At 38.3% G+C, this 26,214-nt stretch overlaps 1 protein-coding gene across 9 annotated transcripts in view; it reads right to left on the reverse strand.

Moving 5' to 3' along the window:
* UBAP2 (ubiquitin associated protein 2) overlaps positions 1–25,174 on the reverse strand; it is a 100,513-nt gene extending 75,339 nt beyond the window's left edge. For 3 of the 9 annotated variants that reach the window (XM_087822749.1, XM_087822748.1, XM_016222829.2), the window contains exon 1: positions 2,262–3,229. In XM_087822749.1, the coding sequence (XP_087678875.1) occupies positions 2,262–2,360 (99 nt within the window). In that variant the 5' untranslated portion in view covers positions 2,361–3,229. Of the gene's footprint in view, positions 1–2,261; positions 3,231–8,177; positions 12,236–22,403; positions 22,567–25,118 lie in introns of those variants that run through there. The other 6 variants (XM_087822751.1, XM_087822747.1, XM_016222830.2 and 3 more) reach the window with 5 other exon arrangements.
* Between the last annotated feature and the right edge of the window lie 1,040 nt (positions 25,175–26,214).

Consider the following 26,214-nt stretch of genomic DNA (forward strand, 5'->3'; position numbering starts at 1 on the left):
CCCTGGGCGGAACGGAGTCCTCCCTCCTCCAGTCTGGAGACTCTGATTCTCTGGAAATCAGCCCAAGGACTTCACTTGAGTGGGAGACAGAGACAGTTTACATTCCCAACATTTCATAGGACCCTCCTTCAAAAGGCCACATATTTAATCCTTAGTGATTTGATTAAAAAAAAAAAAAAAGTTTTAATTTATATTTCTTTCATTATTAGCAGGATTGCACCTATGATTGCTAATAACTTGTATTTCTTCTTTGATAAGAGGTTATTCATACACTGGCTGACATGCTTCAGTTGGTTGGAGCGTCCATCCATACACCTAAGGGTTGCAGGTTTGATTCCTAATCAGGGCACATATCCAGGTTGCCAGTTTGATCCCTGGTCAGGATGTGTATAATTCTCTCCTCCGCCTTCCTCTCTCTCTCAAATCCATTTTTAACACAGTATATCCTGCCCTAGCTGGTCTGGCTTAGTAGTTAGAGCGTTGGCCCTCAGATTGAAGGGTCCTGGGTTCGATTCTAGCCAAGGGCACGTAACTCAGTTGCAGGCTCGATCCCTGGCCCCGGCTGGAGCACGTGCCAGAAGCAACCAATTGATGTGTCTCTCTCACACTGATGCTTCTCTCTCTCCCTCTCTCTCTCTCTCTCTCACTCTCTCTGAAACAGTAATGGAAAAAATATCCTCAGGTGAGGATTTAAAAAAGTAAAATAAAATAAAATAATAAAAAATAAAATAAAAGAGCATATCCTTAGGTGGAAATTATTAAAAAGAGGGGGGAGGAGGAGGCGGGTTATTCATGAAACAAACTTTTTTTTTCTTAAGCATTCATCTATAAAGGAAGGACCTAGTCCAAAAAGTCCAAATTTTTCCAACAGTCTAGATCAGTTATAAATAAAATACCCATTGGGGTAAATGTATTTAGAAGCACTGAATAACAGATGTACATCTGTTGATAGCAGCAAAATACAAAGCTAACCTTATATTTAAAAATGTAATGCAACCATTAAGTACATTCCACGCCCTGTGTCCCTTAATATTAACAGGGCGCTTGGGTATAAAATATGATAAGAAAGTGCCCTAGCTGGTTTGGCTCAGTGGTTAGAACACCGGCCCTCTGACTGAAGGGTCCTGGGTTCTATTCCAGCTAAGGCCACATACCTCGGTTGCAGGCTCAATCCCCAGCTGGTCGGGGGTAGGTGCAGGCGGCAACCAACCCATGTGTCTCTCTCACATCAATGTTTCTCCCCCCCACTTCCTCCCTTCTTCCCTCCTTTCCACTCTCTCTGAAAAGCAATGGAAAAAATACCCTTTGGGTGAGGATTAAAAAAATTAAAATTAAAAAAAAATTATAATAAAGTACTTGTAGTTAGCTATCAAAGTATAGTCCAATCATTAATCTGAATTAAAAAGAATTGCATAAGGTTTATTTACTTCCATACGGCCTCTGAAAAAAGGTTTGCCAATCTAATGAACAACATGTATAAAATGCTCAATTTCATACTGTGCTTTAGCATTTCACTTGGATTGTCACACTTCATTTAAAATAATAATATAAAATTGCAGGACTATTTAACATTAAATATTCTATAACAATGAATCTTGTTAATTAAGACATTCTAAGCTTAAAGCACTCTATCCAGGTAACAATGCTTGAAAGAAAAGGCAACTTTTTCTAAGTGTCTTGTAATGCAGATTAGTATTTCATAGTAATATTTCTCTATATACTTTGGATTTTCATATTATAATCCAGGGACACACCTAGATTAATAATAAAGAAAAAAAGATGGCCTAGATGCTAACAGGTAGCTGGAAAAAGTTCAGGATTAAATAGTTAAGGAACACCATCTAACTGTACCTGAATCAGTGTTATTTCCTCTTTCCTATTTACATACTATCTACTTTTCTTTATCCTCACCCAAGGATATGTTTTTGTGTTGTTTTTTTATTGATTTTAGAAAGAGAGGAAGGGGGAGAGAGAGAAACAACGATGTGAGAAATTATCAGCCGGTTGCCTCCTGTACATAACCCAATTGGGGATCAAACCCTCAATCAAGGTATATGTGGTGCCCTGGCTGGAAAACAAACCTACAACCTTTTTTGGTGTACAGTATGATATTCAATCAACTGAGCCACCCAGCCAGGGCATACTACCTACTTTTTAAAATAAGATTTAAAATTCTGAGGTTTCCTACAAAGAAGAACATTCAAGCACATTTGCTCCCTTAATTTCTAAACAAGGCAAACAAGACTTCCACAAGAACTTACCTGTACTACTTGTTTCTGTAGTTGTGTTGCCTGTGTTGCTGAAATCTGTGTTTTTTCCCGAGCACCTCGGGAACGATCACTGCTCACTGAAGTCATCATATACAGTATATACAAAATAACGTGTGTGCAAAATAGAAAATCTGCAAGAAAGCAGGCATGGTGAGCAAAACTTGCAAATCGTAGTAAAAGGCAAGGATAGAATACAGGGACATGGAGTAAACATGAGATAAGTCAAAGGTTCTCCAGAATATAAATTCTCAAGAAAACGGCCATTTAGAATTTTAGATTTTCTTGGCAACCCTTAAGCCAATTAGGGTTTACAAGTTTAGAATAGCAATTCTAAACAAAAATCTCAAATACTATGAATTTTAACCAGGAATTATTTTACCACTATACTGCATATAGTTACTACTGTATGTAGTTTTATCTGGTCTTCCCACTTGCAGTTGGTATTTGAACACAAAGACAAAAACTGCATCCAGCCAAGCCTTTGCCTGGCAATAATCCAATTCAAATGCGATGTCCCAGAGTAAGCCATACCTAACTGCAAAAGCCTCTTATGAACAACAAATCTTCAAAGGAGACAAAAACAATTGTGCATATATTTTTACTTTATTCAACAAATATTTACTGAATAGCTACTTAAGTGTCAAGCATATAACTAAATATAATATTCGATCAAAACATGATTATAATAATGAAATGCCACTTCACACCCATTAGAATGGCTACTGTAATCAAAAATAGAAAATAACAAGTTTTGGCGAGGATGCAGAGAAATTAGAACCCTTGTATACTGCTGGTAGGAATGTAAACTGGTGTAGCCACTATGGAAAACACAGCAGTTACTCAAAAAAATTAAAAACAGAATTACCATATGATCCAGTAATGCCACTTACAGTAATATCAAAAAGAATGTAAAGCAGGGTCTTTTTTAAAATTGCTGACAGTATTACAGATGTCCCACATTTACAACCCCCCCTTTACCACCCTCCACCGGGCCCCAGGCCTTCCCCACTACTGTCTTGTGTCCATTGGCTAGGCATATATGCATACATATTCTTTGGTTAATCTCTTCTCAACCCCTCCACTACCCTCCCTCTGAGATCTGTCATTCTGTTCCATGCATCCATGTCTCTGGACCTATTCTGTTTGTCAGTTTATTTTGTTCATTAGATTCCACATATAAGTCAGATGAAAGCAGGGTCTTGAAGAGATTATTTGTACATCCACGTTCATAGCAGCATCATTCACCTGAGTTTCTACAGACAGGTGAATGGATAAGCACATGTGGTATATACAACAATGTACTTATTATTCAACCTTAAAAAAGATGAAAATTCTGAAACATGGTACAACATGGATGAGTCTTGAGGGCATTATGCTAAGTGAAATAAGCCAGTCAAAAAAGGACAGATACTGTATAACTACTTATATGAGTTATCTAGACTAATCAAATCCATAGTCAAAGTTGAATGGTGGTTACCAGGATCTGGAAGTAGGGGAAAACAGACAGTTATTGTTTAATAATTTTATGTTATATAAATTTTACAATTTAACAAACAGTGCAGCAACACCTTACTGTAATTTCCAACTTAGAATTCTACTCTCAGCAAAGATACCAATCAATGTGATGACAGAAACAAGTCTAGTTCACATATGCAATATCTCAAACTTAGGAAGCTCCTGGAACAAAACAAAAACAAAAGAGCAAACCAAGAAGCAGCCACTGGCAATTGACACCATGAATTAGCTACCAAAACCCATTCACAATATACCAGTTTTCTGTCCTCCTCTGGTAAAGAAGGCAAAAAGCTAAATACTCAATTTCTCAGCCTCTCTTGTAACTTGGGATAGCCATGGGCCACTTTTCTCAAAAACTATCTAATTACAGTACTCACAGAACCTTTATTCACAGTCCCCCCAAAGTGGAAGCAAGTCAACTGTCTTTCAAAGAGCATATAATCCATAGCCCAGCCATACAACTGAACATTATTCAGCAATAAAAAAAAATCAACTCCTGATGCACATAACATGGATAAATCTTAAATATATTATGCTTAGTAAAAGCCAGACTCCAACAAGGGAGTTCAACACAGGAGAGAGGAGGCTCCCACAAATGACAGCAAAAAAAGATCAAGATGACAGCTGTGCAGCAGGCCTTAGCTCAACCAAATCTAATCAGAGCAGGAGGATGAAAAGGATAGATAGCAGAGAGATGCCTCCAAGAAAATGTTTTTGACCACGCTAAATTAATCTGCATGTATGAAATCAAGTTTAGATATTAATCAGTGATGGGTACACAGAAATCTAAGCAACTGAGAAAAGAACCAATGTTAAGTCCAACAAAAAGGCAACATGGCTCAACTGTGATTAACATTTACATTATCATCATATTGATCTAACCAAAAATTATTATATAATACTGGGAGGACAGAAGAGGAGAAAGTATAAAATAAACTGAGAAACAAGGTTGGGGGAGAAGGAAAACATAAATAGCAGAAGAAATACCTAACAGTTTCTTGAAAGTGACTGCCTCTGGAGAATGAGTTCCAGGAATAAGTCAGAACAGGGTAGGAGATTACTTTGGACATATAGAACTTTCGGGAAAACAACTTTTTATTCAAATGCACTATGTGCTGAGCACCAAGATGAATATTTTATACACATGACTCCCTATAATCCTCAACAATACTCTATAGAACTTGGCATAATCCCCATTTTAAGAATCAGAAATAAAACTTGGAAAGGTTCTACACAGATCAATAAGATGTAATATACTGTGAGTCCTAACTGCTTATTTCCTGAGATACACAGTCTACAAACCTAATTAGGTACTAAACTACAAAATAACTGTTGCAAAAAAAACACACAACTGTTACCTTCATAATCCTAAACTAGCAAAACAGAGGCTAGAGGACAGGCTGGATATCTTTATTGATTTCAGAGAAAGGGAGAGAGAGAGATAGAAACATCAATGATGAGAGTCACTGATCTGCTGCTTCCTGCACTCCCCCCGCTGGGGATCGAGCCCACAACCTGGGCATGTGCCTGACGGGGAATCGAACCTCAATCTCCTGGATCATAGGTCGATATTCAACCGCTGAGCCATGCCAGCCGGGCAAAACTCTTAACTATGAAAACAAGCCATATAGCATCCAGGAATATAAAGTACAACTCAGGGAATACAGTCAATAATATTGTAATAACTGTGTATGGTGCCAGGTGGGTACCAATGTGGGGGAATCACTTCATAAATTATATAAATGTTTAACCACTATGCAGTACACCTGAAATTATAATAATATTGAATTATATTATTCAATTAATTATTCTATTCAATATAAGTCAACTGCAGTTGAAAATTTTTTTTAAAGTTTGCTATAAAACAGTATGCCATATAACACTGTCAGCAGCATCATGCACCTCATGTCTCATTTGTATCATCCTCTCTTGTGCTTGTTTTAATCTCATGTTGCTTTATAAATTTAGTGTAGCCTAAGTGTACAGTGTTGATAAAGTCAGTAATGTACAGTAATATCCTAAGCCTTCACATTCACTCACCACTCACTCACTGATTCACCCACAGCAATTTCCAGTCCTGCAAGCTTCATTCATGGTGCCTATACAGGTGTACCATTTTAAAAAATCTTTTAACAATATATTTTCTGTACCTCTGATGGGTTTAGATACACAAATACTGACCACTGTGCTACAACTGCCTATTGTAGTCAATACAATAACACACTGAACAGGCTTGCAGCCTAGGCTATTCCATCTAGGTTTGTGTAAGTGCATCCTATGATATTCACACAAAGATAAAATTGCCTAACAATGCATTTCTCAGAACGGACATGACTGTACTTACAGATTTCCACAGTTCTGTTTTTTTACTGAATTATATGACCCTTTTCTCATTTATCTTTTAAACTGTTTATTCCTCAATGCTCCCATTTATGAAAAATTATATATAACAAAATGAGAATTTCTTACAGGAGTGCCATCTGGTGATGAAAATCTGCATGTACAGAAATAAACTTAAGCTAAAGTTGAATGGGTGCCCAGATTTAGTTTTTTAAAATTGAATTTATTGGGGTGACATCGGTTAATAAAATTATGCAGACTTCAAGTGTAACAATTCTATGGCACATCATCTGTATATTGCAGTGTGTTCCCACCCCCAAAGTCAAATAAGAGTTTTCTGATTTATAAAAAAAGATTTTAGTCTGTGTAGCCTTGCTATTCCAACCAAATATTTGATATAATATACAGTACCTGAATCCTCACTTGTCAATCAGAAAAACTATAAACTTTTTTGTTTCAAACTATTAAATTTTTACTAAGTTGTTGCCTTATTATAAATATTAAGACTGCATATCTCCATTCCAATCATCAATTCACATTGGATAATGAATAGGTCATTAGGCTATAAATAATGGCCCCAGTTCCGTGGCTGAACCAGAATAACTGCTTTGTGAAACATGAAACGTATATTGCTTACTTTAATTATTGTTTTGGGGGAATAAGCATTTAATTAAGGTTTATTGCTCTGGGTTATATATTCACAAGTTGTTACTACAAAAGGCCATTGGCATAAATATTGCCAATGCAATCCTTACAATAATAATAATAATGACCCCAGTACATGCTTCTAAAGGATGCTTGCTAAACAAATTCAGACTAGCTTATTTTCTGTCAACACGGTTCTCCACATTAACACTGAAATGTCAGAAGAGCTTAATTCCTGTTCATAAAAGTCTTAATGCTTAAGACATTTAATTTAAAACTTCCAGAGATAAAACTGCGAGTTTACAGTGCAAGCACAGGAAGGAAAAGCTGTTAGTAAAATCCTCTGCAAAAACAGAGTTCAGAAAATATATCAAGTTAACAGGATGTATGGTTCAGACAAGTTTTCTTACATTAATTTTATATAAAACTTCTAGAGATGGTGAATTCATAAATCAAGGTAACAGCATAAGTTACCAAAGTAATTATCAACACCCTTAAAAACTGCTGCCACCACCCAGCCAGCGTGGCTCAATAGTTGAGCATCAATGTATGATCCAGGAGATTGAGGTTCGATTCCCAGTCAGGGCACATGCCTAGGTTGCAGGCTCGATCCCCAGCGGGGGGCCGTGCAGGAGGCAGCCCATCAATGACTCTCTCATCACTGATGTTTCTCTCTCTCTTCCCTCTCCCTTCCTCTCTCTGGAATCAATAAAAATATTAAAAACAAAACTGTTGCCACCAATGAACTGTGAAAATGATTATGGCATGGAAACTCGACTATAAAAATCAACACCTTTAACATACTGTCATATGGAAAAATTTTATGCCCTCTTTTCTGGAAACAGTTTTGTGTAGTAAACAGGAATGCTTCTGCAATAAACACCTAGTTGCCAAACCATAGGAATTCAGTTTACACTTGTTTTCCATCCCCTCTATCACCCTCCATCCCCAAGAGTTCTACCACCCTGGAACAGGTTCCAAGAGAATTCTTAGAATAGAAACAGACAAGAGCAAGAGATTCTAAAAATAATTCAGTAGGAACTCAAACATACATATCACAGGTTCTTGAGCTGAAGGAAGCATCAGGTTATCCCAATCTATCCAACCAAATTTTAAAACCCATATTTACCTCACCTCATTCAAACTAAATTAAAAAGATATGACATTTTAACACAGGTAAGAACTGCTACTACACATCTTTAACCTCTTTATTTTTTTTAAATTTTAAGTTTATTTGAGTCAAACTGACAACACATGCCAGGGGAGCAAGATCCCAAATGCTCTCTTTAACTTCTTTAAAAACAAAATCAGCAAAATACCACATAAAGCTTCCTAGATTATTTAAAGTGCAAGAATGCCCTAAATTAGTTGAAATATAAGAAAAGTAAACCAACAGAATAAACAAACCTGATTAAACTGCAAAGACTTCTCTGTAGAGGGACATTTTTAGAAACTGTTTTATCAACTGCTATTTTTTCCAAGGACTTTTTTTTGAAGATAAACTGCCTCCATGAAACAGCTGTTTTCAAGTTATTCCAGAGTTTAGAATGAACTGAAAATGGTTGCATTAACAGCCACCTAAACTTCTATTAATTCATAAGTTGACTGTAATTTTGAGACATAAAAAAAAAGTTAAGTAAAACTTTTTTCTAAAAACCATGTAATATCATACACACAGACACGCCCCCCAAAAACAAGGGCACATTTGATCATTCTGAAAAGCTACAAAACACTTGTTGATAACATGCTGAGGAACTGTGCAGATTTAGGTGAAAGCATCAAAGGACCTTAAGATAGTGTTACAAAGTGTCAGCATTGGAAGATATCTTCAAAATCAGGAGGTTCACACAATGCAGCAGAGTGTCTCATCTACAGCATCAAATAAATTTATACTCCAGAAAAAGCAAAATGAATGTCTTACTTTCAAATAGAATATCATTAATCCAGATTACATGAAATACTTCTTCAGCTAAGGACTCAATCACTAAAACAGAATACACAATTTATGTTCAAGAAGCAAGTCTCCATCAAGAATGCTCAGAGAGCCCGACCAGTGTGGCTCAGTGATCTTAGTGTCGCGATGAACCAAGAGGTCATCAGTTCAATTACCGAAAGGGGCACATGCCCGGGGTTTTGGGCTTGACCCCTGGTGCGGGCGTGTAGGAGGAAGCCGATCGATGTGTGTGTCTCATTAATGTTTCTATCTCTCTATCCCTCTCCCTTCCTCTCTCTAAAATCAATAAAAACATATTTAAACAAAACAAAAAAGAATGCTCAGAGAGAGGCCCTGGCCAGGTAGTGCAGTTGGTTAGAACTTGTCTAGGCATGCCAAGGTTGTGGGTTCAATCCTTGGTCAGGGCACATAAACAAATGAATGTATAAATATGTGGAACAACAAATCAATGAATCTCTCTCTCTATCTCTCAAACCAATTTTAAAAAATAAAAGAATGTTCAGAGATGCTGTTCACGCAATACTGAAGCCAATGGTGCTGGGACTATCTGGCAAGAACAGGCAGGTGGTCCTTCATTTATATGAAGGATTTATTCACTCATTCCCAAAAGCCTAAATCCAGTAAGTAATAGCAGGAAACACGTATGGTTTATTATGTGCCAAGCACCAATAAAGTGCTTCATTAGTATACATAGTATTAAGTCATTAACCTTCCCAACAACACTCTGAAGTACATACTATCACTACTCCCATTTTACCAACAGAAAACGAAGACATACAGAGATTCACAGCTAGTAACTGGTAAAGTCAAGACTCACACCCAGGCCATCTGGCTCCACAGATTATGCCCTTAATACACTATGCTATGCTACAAAGCTAATTGTTCAATTACAGACATATAATAGGCTCCAACTCAGCTTCCTCTTTTTAAAGACCACGTAACTACTGTTATCATCATTCCCACAGTTCATATCTGATGTGAAAGATCTGGTTCTGAGACAGAATCTTATCTAGCATCCCAGCCTTTCAGATACATAGTCCTCCCTTTGGCTCTATATTATAATGTTTTTGTTGGCAGTTATATTATCTTTATTTAACTTCCAGTCTGTGTTCTTGCTTTTTCAAGTAAGAAAATACCAACAAGTTGTACACCTGAAACTAATACAGTATTGTATGTCGACTGTAACTGAAAAATAAAAAATTATTTTTTAAAGAAAAGATAAAAGAATTCCTGCAGAGGAAATGCACTTATTTATTCCTGCAGAAAACAGGATTAGTTTAGATTAAAAACCTCAACTGATTTGGGAGGACCAGAGCAGCCAACAAGAGGAAGTCTATATCCCCAACCCAGGAGAATGTAAGGCAGCTAGAACACCAAGGAACTCTAGTATGAGACCCAATTTCATGCAGCTCAACTACTTGTGCCCTGCATGCCAGGAGCTGACCAAGCTGATACTTTTATTCTCCACAGCTGCTGAGGGCAGAGTCGGGATTCAAGCAGCTGGTAGACAAAGTTGAACTCCCCTATGCCCAGGATTGGCTGACAAGCTATTCTGTGTATATAATCTGCCCATGGAAAAGATGAGTGCTGGTGAACTCTTGAACATTACAAACATCATAAATTGTTTGGTATACTCACATTTCTCTTTCAGGATAACTAAAGTCAGGAAGAAGAAAGTACTTAATTGCCTATGGCAGTTTCCAAGCATCTGTCCTGCTCCAACTCTGCTTATTTCTTGGCTCTAAACTCAGTCTTTACCCAAAACCCTAGCTCAGCAGCTACTTTATGATTCTTTGCCCTCTTTTCCCTTGAAAAGTCATTATTCATGACCAGTCTTACCGCTTCTTCTAACAGTACTTTCTCTCTCTCAAAAAAAAAAAAAAAAAGCCTAGAGTAGATAGCATTTCACAAGACCTATCAAGTTATAGGAATACTGTACTTTATTTAGATTACATTAATATAAGTGCCCGCCAAATAATACTAACGTGATACCTTCATTAGAGGGTCACTACTTCATAGACAAGGACAAATAAAGGGTCCGCTTTTTAAATTTAAACAAATTTTTTAATTTAAAAAAGATTAGTCAAGCCCGGCCAGGCTTGGCTCAGCGGTTGAACGTCGACCTAGGATCCAGGTGATCGGGGTTCATTCCCAGTCGGGGCACGTGCCCTGGTTGTGGGCTGGCTGATCAGTGACTCTCATCATTGATGTTTCTATCTCTGTCTCTCCCTCTTCTTTCCTCTCTCTGATATCAATAAAGAGACATATATTTTTTTAAAAAAAAAAATGTCTATAAATCCACTTACCACAACATAACATTAATGACTTTCTCGTAAGTCCAGTAATAATTCTTATTAAAGTCTCTCATTTTTTTTCTTTTTTCTCTCTACTACTATCAAATTCTGTTCATCTTCTTATGTATTATTCTCTTACCTTGCTCCCCCAGAATTTGTACCCATCCACAGATACAGTGGAACAACTAGTTTGCTTTTTGCTTTAAATCTCCATTTCTGAAAACTTCCAAGTTTCTCACAGGCTCTGGCAACAAAGAATTATAGGAATGCCTTGGAGATATTGTGGTTTCAGCTCCAGAGTACCATAATAAAGTGAGTACTAATCTTTTTTTGGAGGGTCTTGCCTTCAATCTGTAAAAAACACAATACCTGTGAAGTGCAATACAACAAGGTATGCCTGCACTGAAAAAGTATGCTAATAACTCCTGACATGTTCTGATCCTGTGGTGGCACAGTGGGTCTGAGGAATCAATAGAATGGTAAAAACAAGTGAGGAGGAGCCCAGAAAAACCACTACTCCATGAAACACTACAAAGTCTCAACCCCGGTTGTCAGCATACTCAATAGCTAAATGTGCCATTCTATCCATGTCTAAATGTTAAGTGGTAATATCTCCAGAAACATGAGGAAAGTCTCATCATCAAATAAAGATTAAGACATTGGAATAGTGGATCACCATTCATCACCATCCCTGGTTGCACAGTACAATCACTTCTGAAAAATGAAGCCAGGTCCTATTAAAATCAGAGCTGCTCAGAATAGGTTTTAAAAACCAATAGTTTTTAAAAGTTCTCCAAGCAGTTCCTAAAGTTAAACAGTTACCATATTACCAAGCAATTCCACTCCTAGGTACATACTCAAAAGAGAAACGAAAACATGTTCACCCACAAAAGTGCACATGAATGTTCATAGCAGCATTACTCATAATAGCCAAAAGTAGAAACAAACCCAAGTGTCCATCAACTGATGAATAAAAATGTGGTATAATCATACAATTGAGTATTATTCAAGTACTCAAAGGAATAAAGTTCTGATCTATGCTACAACATGGACGAACCTTGAAAGCATTATACTAAGTTGAAAGAAGCCAATTACAAAAGACCACATGTGTTTATTGTATTACCCCATTCAAAATAGGCAAATCCATAGAGAAAAGTAGATTAGTGGCTGCCAGCGGCTAGGAGGAAAAAAGAATGGACAGTGATTGCTAATGGGTATAAGTTGTTTTGGGGGGGGGCTTTTTGGGGGGAGGACGATGAAAATATTCTAGCACATGGACAACATTGTGGTGATTGGAGGGGGGTGGAGGTGGAAGAGGGCATAGAGGGGATAGACGACAATGGAAAAAATGAAGAAAATATTCTAGAAATAAACCATTATGTAAAAGTAAGGTAGCATTATAGCACCTCAACTATCATGTTCAGCTGAGGAATCAAACATTACGGGAATATAAAAGAAAACTCTTTAGGGGCCAACGTGTTTTTTGTTCTAACCCTTTTTGATATAAATGCTTTCTAAAATGCAATACATACTTCTTTTCCTTGGCAAATACAGTACAATAAAACTGATTTAACTTTTTCTGATTCTACATGTTATTGTAACCACTGATGCATGTGGGAAATTAGTCTAAATCTATTATAATTCCAGGACATAACTAGGAATTGCATTCCTAAATAAATCCATCACATCACTGTTTTTTTTCTTGTCCTTGGTCTCTCAAAAGGGGCAACATTTAGGTATCTGCATGACTTCTGGGCCGCATAATATGTCTACTTTCCAAAACTAATTTCTGAACCCAAGGATAATGCAGTCTTTCAAGTTCTTGGTCATTTATTTTAAAAATCATCTGCAATGTTTTTAATCACTATCTTTTTGGGGAGAAGAGGGTTCCACCCTAAGCCTTATACAGAGTAGGCTCTCAAACATTTTTTGATTTTCAGCAGGTTGCAGAATAATTTCTATGCCAGCGTGAGTGATTGATCAACCTTCTCTACCCACAAGCATCCACCAATATTAGCTTGCGTTTTATCAGGTACCAAAAGAAAGTGCAAGAGCAAGGAAGAGAAATGAAAATAAAGACTTACTTCCTGGGTATTAACAAAAAGTGGTAATAAATTGCCAACTGAATGTTCCTATCTTAAATTCTCCTATCCTGCCCTAGGCAGTCTAGTTCAGTGGTTAGAACATCAGTCCGTGGACTGAAGAGTCCCGAGTTTGATTCCAGCCAAGGGCACGTACCTCAGTTGCTGGCTTGATCCCTGGCCGCAGCTGGGGCACGTGCAGGAGACAACCAAGCAATGTCTCTCTTTCACATTGATGTTTCTTTCTCTCCCCACCCTCTCCCCGCTTCCACTCTCTCAGTAAAACAATGGAAAAAGATCCTCCAGTAAAGATTAAAAAAAACACAAACCTCCTATCGTATCCATAAACTCTAGTTTAGTGTGTCTCTTCCCTAACCATGTTCACCTACATTAGTACCCCACTTATCCTCTTTTGAGGGAATCAAGTCAAGTCTCAGAGTCATTAGAACAGGATAAATTTAATGCCAACATTAGTCTTCGTCTGTGATAAAGACTAAAACATACTTTTAAAAATTTTTGCCCAGCCAAGCATGGCTCAGCATCAACCTAGGATCCAGAAGATCAAGGTTCAATTCCTGGTCAGGGCACATGCCCAGGTTGCGGGCCCAATCCCCAGTTGGGGTCGTGCAGGAGGCAGCCGATCAATGGCGACTCTCTCATCATTGATGTTTCTTTCTCTCTCTCTCTCCCTCCCTCTCCCTTCCTCTCTATGAAATCAATAAAGATTTTTTTTTTTTAATTTTTTTTGTCTTCCCACCCTCAGCCCCATTCTGGGCCCCCTTTCCTTCCAGCTCTGCATCCATCAGAGCAAAATTAACTTCTCACTAGTTGCTCTGTCCCAAGGCCTTAATAGAAAAGGGAGAAGTCACCTTCTCCCTTTGCTTCTTTTCTCTTCCTAAGACCCAGTCAGAAAGGGGAAGAAAGGTATCAAACTACAGGCAAATCTGCCTCACCATTCATGGGGATACAAGTTCAATAGGCCAGATTTTTCTTTTAGTCAAGTCGTATTGACCACAAGCAGTCACAATCCGAGAGTCTTGATACTAGGTCAAAAAATGTTATTCAAACCAAGTCAGTGTAACTCTTGCTTCTTTATTTTCAAGCACAGAAAAGCAATTAACAATACTTAAAACAGGAAAAGTCTCCAACCTCCAAGGTATGGAAAAAAAACTTCAGGAAATATCTCTTATACATATCATTCAAAATGTTACTTACTTAGCCCTGGCCAGGCTGCTGAGTGATTAGAGCATTATTCCGATACGCCAAGGTTTTGGGTTCGATCCCTGGTCAGGGCACATATAAAAAGCAACCAATAAGTACATAAACGAGTGGAACAAAAATCAATGTTTCTCTCTCTCCTTCTCTCTCTCTCTCTAAAATCAATAAAAAATAAAAATAAATTTTTTAAGTCCTACTTTTTTAAAAAAATGCTACCTACTTCAACTTGTAATTACTTGAAAGTTTTAATCCATTATCTCACATTAATTTGTTGTCTTGGTTTTGGGGTAAAGTGGCATCTCTGCTATCCATTCTCACATAGTAAATTGGATGTTACTGCTAAAAGCGATTAAATCCCAACTATACTTTCACAACAGACAAAACTTCAATTCTTGCTGAAGACAAATGACCTGAAATATTTCAGGTTATTTTCATTTTTCACATCTCTGCCTGAACCATTTGCTTCTCAATTGCTACAAATTGTTACAATATACAAATATTTCACAACTGATTCATAAAGGCTCAGAGTATCTCTTATTAAGCTATTCCAAGACATTCATATCACGTCTAGCTATTACTATAAGCCAAAAATAGAAATACTAATTTTTTAAAAGTACTTCAGAGCCTTAGCTTTTCATTACAGCTCTTTAATGTTCCTCATGAGTCCAGGAAATAAAACCTTGAATAGTTTTTTTAAGCATATTTGTTTAATTCTAATGACATACTTATTATTGTTGCATTCACACCAAAAACTACTTTTTAAAAAATGTCAGTTACCTGCCCAGCCAGGCATGACTCAGTGGTTGAGCATCGACCTAGGATCCAGGAGACTGAGGTTTGATTCCTGGTCAGGGCACATGCCCAGGTTGCGGGCTGGATCCACAGCCCAGGGCATGCAGGAGGCAGTCAATCAATGACAACTCTCTAATCGTTGATGTTTCAACTCTCTCTCTCCCTTCCTCTCTCTGAAATCAATAAAAATATATTAAAAAGAAAAAGTCAGTTACCTGAAGAATGTATCAAATCAGTCATGTAATCCATTTAAACATTGACATACCTATCACTTAAGGACCAGGCTCAGTTTTCATTCAAATACCAAATACAAAATTACTTTATAAATAAATCTCCTACTACTACTGAGAAAATATCCCATACCCTTTTCCTTCCCACAAGTATGTGTATAAAAACCTGCTCAACTATTCTCTACATACAGATTACTCTCAAAAACAAAGACTTAGAACAAACTTAACTTCAAAGCACTCTTGGAAACTGCATGTTCTATCTTCTAAGCAATGACCACTTAAGCTGTATTTCTCAAAGAGAATATACTTACTTCCTACTCCATTTTCTCACTAAACATCCACTTAACATTCGGTCTGGTTTCCTTCACCCTCTCACTCCAACAGTAGGAAAAATGCTATTTCCTGGGTCATCACTGACCTCCTCCTAATTTGGGAGAATGGCAAATCTAAATCTTTCTTCTGTTCTCATTCTTTCACAGCTATCTCTGGCATTCAACACACTTCATCACCGTCTTCACTTGGCTACTCATCCTGGTTTTCTGCGTTCAAATCCTCACCTCAGCAGCATCACATCTTCCTACTCCTGAAACATAAAATTGTTAAATTCTTAACCACATTCTCCCTTCCTACAGAAATGTTACTATCGGCATCAATTACCTCCAACTCCAAAGCAAAAGCTAAAAACCTTGTCTCTCTCCAGAAATTCAGCCGACATCTAACTGCCTATTAGATACCTACACCTATAATGAAATTCATCCAAAAATCACCTTATTTGAAAACTTCCAAAATTTGTTCCAGAGCTCAAAACTTTTAGTGGTACCATTTCTTCCCCCACACATTTAACTCATAAAGGATTTAAGGCTTTAGATCCGTCTTCCTTTACATTCTCTGCCATCAGTTTAGTGTAGGTATCTGAATGAAGGGTCATTGTACCTAAGCCTCCTTGTCTTTAGGAGTAAGTTTGGTAACCGTTGTCCAGTACTAGTTTTGATATGTCAGTCTGTCACATATATAACCCAGCAGGTATAAGGCACCTTTATTAACTACTGAATCAATAATTGCCTCCCCTCTGGTTCACTGAAACTTCATGCCCTATTTACCTGCCTGAACTATGTAAATTGCCAAAGTGGACTGTTATTCTTCCAGAATATTGCTAAAATTCATCAACTTCTGTTCACAAACCATAAACTCAATAAAATACAGATCTTTCTTTCTTTCTGATCCCTACACTTCATTCAAATTAGCCCTGCCATTCTCCCAAATTGCACCTGCTTTTTTGCCTCCACCTTCTACCAGCATGTTTTCTCAACAGCAGACTGAACATAACCCCCATTACTCATTTTCTGTCCTTCAATGTAAACAGCAATTACTCTACTCAATGTCCATAGTAACTGTGGCATTTTAGGGACACTTAACAACATACTAAACAGAACTACTTAACAGCAGCTTGAGTTCTTAAGTGTAATTTTATAGCCTTCCTGTGTCTCTCTTCTCAGGGTGTACTATCAATTGCCACTTAGTGCTGTATGCCTGACCACCTCATAAGATGCACCTAAATTGGCAGAGGGCGCAGAGACCAGCTCACCATCCTGGTTAGAACAGCTAGGAAAATTAGACTGAAAAACTAAAGCAAAGGCAGGTTAGTTTGTTTTTTAACTGCAAATACCTAGTCCAACCAAACCTCTGACTAAACCCCAAAATATAAAATAGATAAAAGTGGGCTCAAGTATAGAAATGGGCCTAGTGGAACCAGGCACAGAAATTCATTCATTCAATGGCCCCAACTGAATATACATCCCTTATTCCCCATCCAGTGTAAAATCCCAGCCTTATGTACCACAAACGTGGACAATGTTTGACTTATCAGCTAGCACTTGGCTGTATTCCCAGACAGCAGTATTTCAGATAGGAAAAGTAGTACAATATTGTGATTAAGAGCACAGGTTTGGAAGTCACATAGACCTGGGTTCCCTAAATTACTAGATTAGGTAACCCTGATCAAATACTTTACTCTTTCTCAAGCCTGTGAGGAGCACCAAACAAGATAATGTACCTCAAGTGCTTAGCCCAGATCCTAATAGCTACCATAAATGGTAGAAACTATAAGATTAATGTACACTGACCACTTTTTTCTGATACTATTTCAAAATATTACCTATTTATTCAATCAATTTAAAGAACTTTACTGAGGTATAAAGAATACCATCAAGTGTACAATTCAATGATTTTTAGCATTTACCATGCTGTACACCTACAGTCAACTATTACTTCAATAAAACCCTTTGTAACACTGGTCATTTTTTTTGTCCCACAGATGGATAGACTATCAGAGTATATTAAACTAGTTTATGGTACGCTAGATACATCCCATTTCAGCTAGGATCTTTTGGTAAAATAAGATAAGCATTAGAACAATTAAATAGCTCAAATTATCTCTAAAAAAATGCAAACTCTTCTGTGATAATAAAATAGTAAATGGCTTATTTTAACGAACAAGGTTTTTGTTCCTTAACTACCACCTAGATTTTTCTGAAAATACAAGAGTATTTTTTTCCACCACTGCCTCAGCACTCCCAATTACAAGGAATTTAAAAGGTAATAAATAAGGTGAATTTTCAGAAGGTCACCTGGTCTCCAGCAATTCAAAGAAGCACTTCACTAAGTAGTCGATATTATACCAGGAAATTTCTAATAAAAATAAAATGAGACCTTGATTGGAAGAAAAAAATTGAAACATTCAATAAGTTGTTATAAAAAGTTGACCCAATAAAATATTTAATGTGACTAACTTACATTAAGAATTACCTTGTTTCTCTTTTACTAGTTGCTACAAATAAACTACAACCAAGGCCAAACAAAAGATATAATAATATGGTAATCAAAACAACAGCAAATTCCAAGTGTTTCAACAAAAGAAAAAATTATAACTTTAGGAATTTGGTCATAGTTGATCCTATGGCAAGAACACAGGAAAAGTAAGGCTCAGTCTCCCACCCACTCAAGGAAGCCTTGCCCAATATCCGTACTCAAGTGATAGTGCTTTCCTCTGTCACTGCCAACATCCTGAGTCCCAACTACCCTGTGTCTGTGTCTCTCTTTCCACTAGAATTTAAGGGATGAGAGCACAGGAACAGTACATTACTCATCTGTATCCGTAACATCTAACAGTTGCTAACATGTTTCAACAGTGAATCTTTGTTCAAGTGAACACCTGGATAGTAGCATATATCATTAACAAAAAAGAAAAAAAACACCTGTAACTCAGACCTAATCTGATTTAACCTACATTCTAAGCATTTTACAGAAATAAAATGCCATAAGAATATACTATCTAAAGTTTTTATTAATGTAATAGCTTGACCTCATTCCCACTGATCAAAAGGACCTTTCATTGGTGTTTCAAAACCTGGGGTCTGCAGTAACTGGATACATAGAATATTTTTAGTCTTTCCAACAGCCCAAGAAAGTTACACTTATCCTATAATAAATTACAATTTACTCAACCACGGCAAGAATTATCTGAACTAACAGCAGTAGTTATGTATCACTTATCAGATGGTCTGCTTGGCAATTACATCTGAGAAAATAACCATTTAAGAAATGGATTATCACTCAAAACTGTACTTCAGAGACAATGCATAAATAGGGTGAATCAGAAACTGTGACTGGACAGGAAGGGGAACTAAAAAAGACACTTTATAAACAATATGAAAAAATCTGAATGTGAATGTATACCAGATGTAATTGATATTATACATTATATATTATTAAATAATTATTCATTTTCCTAGGTGACAATGTTATTGTGGTTATTTGTAAGAGAAGCTCTTTACTGTAAACAGATGTTTGCTAAGAAACTATTTAGACATAAGTGTCAAGATGTTTGCACTTTACTTTTAATTTACTTAACCTTAAAGGATAATGTGTGTAGTATAGAGAAAAGCCAAAGAGGCAAAATGTTAGGTAGGTATACACTGTTCATTATTATACTCTTTCAGCTTCTATAGATTTGAAAATCTTAAAAAGCTGGAGGGAACTGGCCCTGGCCAGGTCACTCAGTTGGTTAGAGCATCAACCTGATATGCCATAGTTTCAGTTTGATCCCAGGTCAGGGCACATACAAAAAGCAACCAATGACTACATAAATACGTGGAACAACAAATCAATGTTTTTCTTTCTTTCACTTCCTCTTCCGCTCTCCTTCCCTCCCTCCCTGTCTCTAAAATCAGTTAAAAAAGAAATTTTGCAGGAAACCAATTAGAAAAAAATGAAAACTGCAAAAAGGCCATAAAAACAATAAAGACCAGGAAAGTAGAAGACTATGATGGCAGAAGTATATCTAAAATATTCATAATTACAATAAATGTGAATCGTCTTCATGCTCCAGTTAAAGGAAAAGCTGGTTGTATTAACAAAGTAGAATCCAGCTGTGTGTTCATAAAAGATGTATCTAAAACATCCCACTAGAATGGCTAAAACTAAAAATTAAAACAATATCAAATGTTGACAAGGATGTGGAACTCTTAACCAGTCTTGAAAATTAAGTTCCAATTTCTAAAGTATCCATTTTATGTATGGATTAAACTTCTTCCCTAGACTTCTAGAATACCAGTTATGTAACATTCTCAAGAGAACTAGGAAAACAGTCACTCAATATTCTATGTTCCAATGAGAAGCCTATTAAGAAAAGTTTGGGATTACCTAATAAAGTGACACATATCCTACATACAACCCCAAATTTCCACTCCTAATTATATATATAATCTTGAGAAATCTGTTTGTTTTGGTGGAAGAGGGGGCATGCAAATGTTCACAAGGAGACAACTATAATTTGTAATAAAAAATAACACAGGAAATGAGACAAACACCCATCACAACAGGATATGACATATCCTTACAATAGACTACCATACTACTGAAAGTGACTGATAGTTGATCAAGTCAGAAAATGGGCTAACTATATAGTTTATGGACATATATGAAGTAAAAATATTCTTAAAAAAAATCATAAACCCAAAATGTAGAGTAAAGGTTACCTCTGAAAAAGATAAAAGGAATGCCTTGGGAGATGGCATACACAGAGAGGGAGGCTTTTAGATAGCCATAATATTTTACTTCTTGGTTGGTCATTTTATTCTTGTTTTTGAAAACTCTACACGTGCTTTTATACCTCATATACCTTCTCTGACTTCTTAAAAGTATATACTTCATGTAAAGAAAAAAGTCCAAGGATTTATACTAAAATGTTAAGCCATTAAGTCATTTTTACTTTCTAATTTTTTCAAAATTTCTCAAATATATTGTTAGGTAAAATAGTGCCAGCCAACCTGACCCAAAAACCTACTCTAAATTGGAAATTGGTAAATAAATTTGAGAAAAGGGGGATGGGCAATGGTTTAGTCTAAAAAACAATTTAAAGTTAGGCTTATCGATCAATCCTAAAGCCAATCATTTTTTTAAAACCCTATTTTAGTTAAACTTGTATTTTTTTAAGCCTACTAATCTCGTTTAATGATTTGACAATGCCAAACACAGTTATCAAATGAAAAATTCCACCCTTCAAAGAATACACATTCAAGATGGATAGACACACACAATACAGATAGCACTATACACCTTGCCCCATGTGGTTGCAAAGATATTTTTGGTTTTCATCTGCTTGCTTGAGAAGCAGTACATTACGATGGCAAGTAGAATAAAAAGGCCTACAATCTCCTCAGTTAAGACACTGTTGAGTGGTTCTATATGGGATGAAGGGACAGAAGAAGGCAGGAAAAGAGGATAGAGAGAAAATGAGAAAGCAAAATAAGAGAAAAAGAAAAAGGAGGGAGGGGATAGAATAAAAGCAAGAGAGGGAGAAAGATCATTAACAAGAAGCAACTCTGAGCTTCCAAAAGTCTTAAAGGTATAATAGCTAGGACTGATTTGATGAGAAAATTGAGATTACATGTAAAAAAATTTGAGTATCACCCTGGCAGGGGAGCTCAGTTGGTTAGAGCAAACTGTTGATAAGCCAAGGTTGGAGGTTCCATTCCCAGTCAAAACACATACAAGAATCAACCAATGAATGTATAAACTGATGGAACAACAAGTTGATGTTTCTCTCTCTCTCCCTTCCTCTCTCTCTCTAAAAATCAATAAAATAAAAATCTGAGTGCCATAACTAAGTATTACTGGGTTATGCATATACATGCAACTTTAAGTGAAAAAGTTCCTACGTGACATCTTACAGGTTAATCATAACACCATAATAGCAATAAACAAAGTTACATACAGCAACAGGTCTAAATCCAAATGAAATTCTTTCCTCTATATATATCTTTGAAAATATTCTCATAACAAAAATTTTAATGTTTCAGACTCAATCAAATATATGTTCTATCACTTTTAGGGTTCCAAATGAAGAAAAACAAGCAACAAATTCCCAACAACTTTTAAAAGTAGAGCACACTGCTTAGTCTTAAATAAAACACCTACTCCTTAATCCAAGCCCAAATTCATAAATTAATTCCACATAGTTAACTGGTCTCCAGTTCAATTTAGTTCATAACTCCAGTATGAAAATGAGTTATGTGAAAATTGAAACTCACTCTAGTATACATGCTACGTCAGCCAGAAATTCACAAACCTGGTCTGCAAAGCCTATGGGAAGAAATTTCAAAACTAAAATAATCTACTTCTTAAAAAAGTACAGGAATGCAGCATCTCTGAAAAAAATAGTCAAGAAAAAAAAAGTAGGAAATAACAGCATATGCAGTTTGCATTATAACTGTCTAAACAAAACTGATTAATTTGGTTCTTGGACTTTAAAAAAAAAAAAAGGATTCTATTCCTAAATACTTATTTGATAGTTGGGTCAAAATTATTTCAAAACCTACCACAGGCTTACAGGTAATATTCCCTAAAAATCTTCCCTCTTTTTGCCTCCCTTCAAGTTACATCTCCACTCTCTTTTGGGAGGGGAGAACAGCTGCTTCTAAGATATATCATCGATTCACCATCTCATCAGTCAACACCACAGGTGCCGTAACGCTCAACTTTTAAAGGACACTCCATTTACTCACCTTAAGAACTAAGAGCTGATATTTGCTGACCTACTGGTTATCTCACAAAGAGAAATAAGATTGATGTTGAAGAGCAAAGGAGCCCAGCCGGGGGTGGCTCAGCGGTTGAGCATCGACCTAGGATCCAGGAGATCAGGGTTCCATTCCCGTTCAGGGCACATGCCCGGGTTGCGGGCTAGGCTGCCGATCAATGACTCTCTCATCATTGATGTTTCTCTCTCTCTCTCCCCCTCCTTTCCTCTCTCTGAAATCAATAAAGATATGTTTAAAAAAAAAAAAAAACCAAAGGAACTTCATTCAGTCTGCAAATTCACGCAGACAGCTTCTTTCGAGCAGGCATTAATCCTTCACAATACACTTACACCGAAGTGTCTTATAGCCAAAAAAATCTTAAAGTCAGTGATCAAAAAAGACTAGAAAATCAACACTTCAAGACTAACTAACCCTTACAAACTGAAGGCTGCACCTCAGACCAGTTCAAATCTTCAAGACTGGTTTATATGTAGTTTTACACGTAGTAAACTTCTACATGTAGTTTTATTTTTACTTTTTCAAAATACATCTCCATTGATTCCAGAGAGAGGAAAGGAGAGGGAGAGAGAAAGCTAGAAACGTCAATGATGAGAGAGGCATCTATCGGCTGCAGCCCGCAACCCGGGCATGTGCCCTGACCGGGAACCGAACCCTGATCGCCTAGATCCTAGGTCGACGCTTAACCGCTGAGCCACGCCCGGCCGGGCTACATGTAGTTTTATACTTAAAAGTGGAGATATTAACCAATTCCCATCAAGATACAGTGCATATTGAAGTAAACTTATTCCTCTCCATGCTCTCCTACTATTTCTTCCCAAACAATAAAAGTCACTCAGGCTAATAACACACCATGAGACACTCTGGTGAGCACAGCAGAGGCTGCACCAGTTACCAGGAAAGGGAAGCAGAGGTGTTATTGTTGTTCCAGCCTTGTCCTAAAGGCAGCTCCAAGTGACTAGTGCTGGTCCAGCCCACATTTAAAGAGCGAGGCCAGAAGAAACCAGAGCAGCAGGAAACCGGCAGGAGAGGCAATTACCACAAACCTTTCCCATGGCCTCATTCCCATGCCACCATTTCCAGCCACACTTCAATCAAAACACAAATCTCCCTTTTCTGAATTGTTTCTTAATTACTGAGGGGCAGAGGCAACAAGAAAGCAAAAAAGGGAAATCAGAGCTGTGGGAAATGAGCAGAACAGGGGGTGGGGAGAAATCTCATTACACATGTGAACTAGCCATAAGAGGGGGGAAATCAGGAGGAACTCACTGGAAGCAAGCAGAAGACTAGTGTAGGAAACTAATCATTTCTGCCTAATGACAGATATGGGAAGCCTTCACAGTAATGGAAGGATAGCCCCAGCCAAGAGGCCCTTGCAGGAAGGTAAAAGATGTTAATGTACTGGAAGACGTTATCATCTAAAGACAGTGGAATTTATTCCCCTTCCTGAGACACATAGGAATCATCCAAATCTGGGCACCTAATGCCTAGGATACAGGACCTCTTAGGATTTATGGCCATCTTCCAACCACCTTTATTAGACAAACTGACACAAAAAAGGATGGATGTATATTTCATGGGAAAAAATGAGCAACACACTAACTACTGGCATACTTTTTGGTTTAAAAAGTACTATTATAATTGAAAAGTAAATAAAAAAACTGGGTTCACCCAAAAAGTTAATTACATGCCCTTCAAATAAAAGATGATCTTTGGATACCTTATGGAGACCTTAAAAAGCTCTCAATTGTTAGGATACACAGATGTTGAAGAAAGACAATAAGCCTAAATATTGGCCGACCATATACCTTGGATGTAAGTAGAAACAATATCCAACGGAGGCGGTAGTAAACTACAGGATTAAGTCAAACAGGAAGTAACAGAAATGACGATGGGATCAACTTCTAGAGAAAACGAAGATGAGAGACCGGGGTGGTGGCACTTGAGATGCCTGGGCAATTAATTAGATTGAAAACCCAGGGGAAAAGTGGGACAGCCAAGTGAGAAAGTGATTCGGGGGGAGGAAAAGAAAAAAAAAAGATGTAATGTACTAAGAAAAGAATAACATTTTGATACGTAGTATAATAGAAAGAGCTTTAGTTTACAAAGCGCCAAGAGGAAGCGGGACTGAGGAGAAAACAGTCCCAAGAGTCTGACACCAAAGCCTTTCGGAATAAAAAGGAGAAGTAGAGTTCAATTATGCCTCCGGGTAAGTCGGGAAAGGCTAGAGAGAGCAGAAGTTGGGTTCTAAGAGATCCAGTCCCAGGACTAGCGAGCGACCAGCGTGAAAACGGAAAGGTGGTCAAAATGGGGAGCGTCAGCGTGGCGCGGGAGCTCCAGAGGACAGTCAGGAAGGGACCAAGGTGGAAAGAGAAAAACCACACCCTCCAGGGCAGTAACCAGAAGGGGGGAGGGGAAGGCGCCCCCTGGGGCTGGGTGGGGCCGGGCAGAGTAGGACCCGTGTAGTCTGGAAGAAGTACAGGGCAACATGTTGGCTGGCGAGAGGAAGGAGGACGCCCGGGCCTGGGCATACTGAGGACGCATGAAGCCAGCGAGGGAAGCTCGGCCCGGTCTTCACCGGTGGGCACCGGTGGGCACCGAAGACCTGAACCCAACGCTAGAAAGCGCACGCCGCAGCACTGAGGGGCCTGGAACTATGAAGGGGAGGAAGAGGGTGCCAATTACCGCTGCTGTTCCCGCTGGACTCGACACCCTCCGCCGCCGCCGCCGCTCGTTACCTGCCAATGTGCCTCTTACAAAGCGGCGGCGGCGGCAGAGGCGGTGCGTCTCGTCACGTGACCTGTACGTCATCGGCGCAGGAGGAGTCACCACGCGCTGCTCCTCAGCCCGCCTTCGAAGTGCGTCGCTTCCTCTGGCTACTGCCACCACCACCCCGGGAAAGGCCACAGCGCCAAGGCGGGGGGAGGCACGGTGATGAAGCACATAACGCAGATTTTACGGGATTTCTCGTACTCAGACTTATCAAGGAGCGAAATACCCACAGCACCCAGGATGTCCCCAACTGTAGCTCCTTGTCGCCCTGTGATGACCTCACAAGGCACCCACATCGCTGTCCTTATCGCATCACGTGACGTAGTCTAGCCACTCAAGGCAACAAACGTTGCGCGAAGGGACTACAACTCCCAGTTTGCTGCGCTGCGCAGGCCCCCACCAGTGCAGCCCATCCCTTGCTGGTTCATAGGCGGTGCAACTAAGACTTAAGGCCGAGGGGAGGCTGAAAGGGTAAGCGGACAGGGCTAGCAGCTGAGGCTAATTCCAGTCCTGCCAGGTGGCTGAGCGTCGTTTTTGCTGCGAGAAGTAGTCCCGGCGGGGGAAGGTTTCCACACCTACAGGCCCGAGCTCGCGCTCCGCCCCCCTCCCTGCGCGGGAAAACTCCAACGGCTAGCTAACCACTGTACCCGCAGCGCCAAGCGGGCTTCAATAGGGCCGGAGGGTCTCGCGGCTTTCATGTTAAATGTAGGATCGAATTCTGCATTCCAAAATTTCTACGTGTAAGAGAGTAACATTTATTGAACGCCTACTCGATGTCAGCGGTTTTTACCACTGTTTTATTAAATCATATAAACCCTTTGATAATAGGATTGTCCCCGTTTTAAGCATGAAAAAGGGGTTAGAGAGGTTCAGTTGTTTCCTGCCTCATACTGAAGCAAGATTTTCTCTTTCCAAACAATGAATAATCCTCTCAAGACGATCTCGCTTGTTTTAACTTTACGAATTAAAAATAATGGAGCCCTGGCCCGTGTGGCTAGGTTGGTAGGAG

Source organism: Miniopterus natalensis, chromosome 12, assembly GCF_054644295.1.
Source record: "Miniopterus natalensis isolate mMinNat1 chromosome 12, mMinNat1.hap1, whole genome shotgun sequence".
Classification (NCBI taxonomy): Eukaryota; Metazoa; Chordata; class Mammalia; order Chiroptera; family Miniopteridae; genus Miniopterus; species Miniopterus natalensis.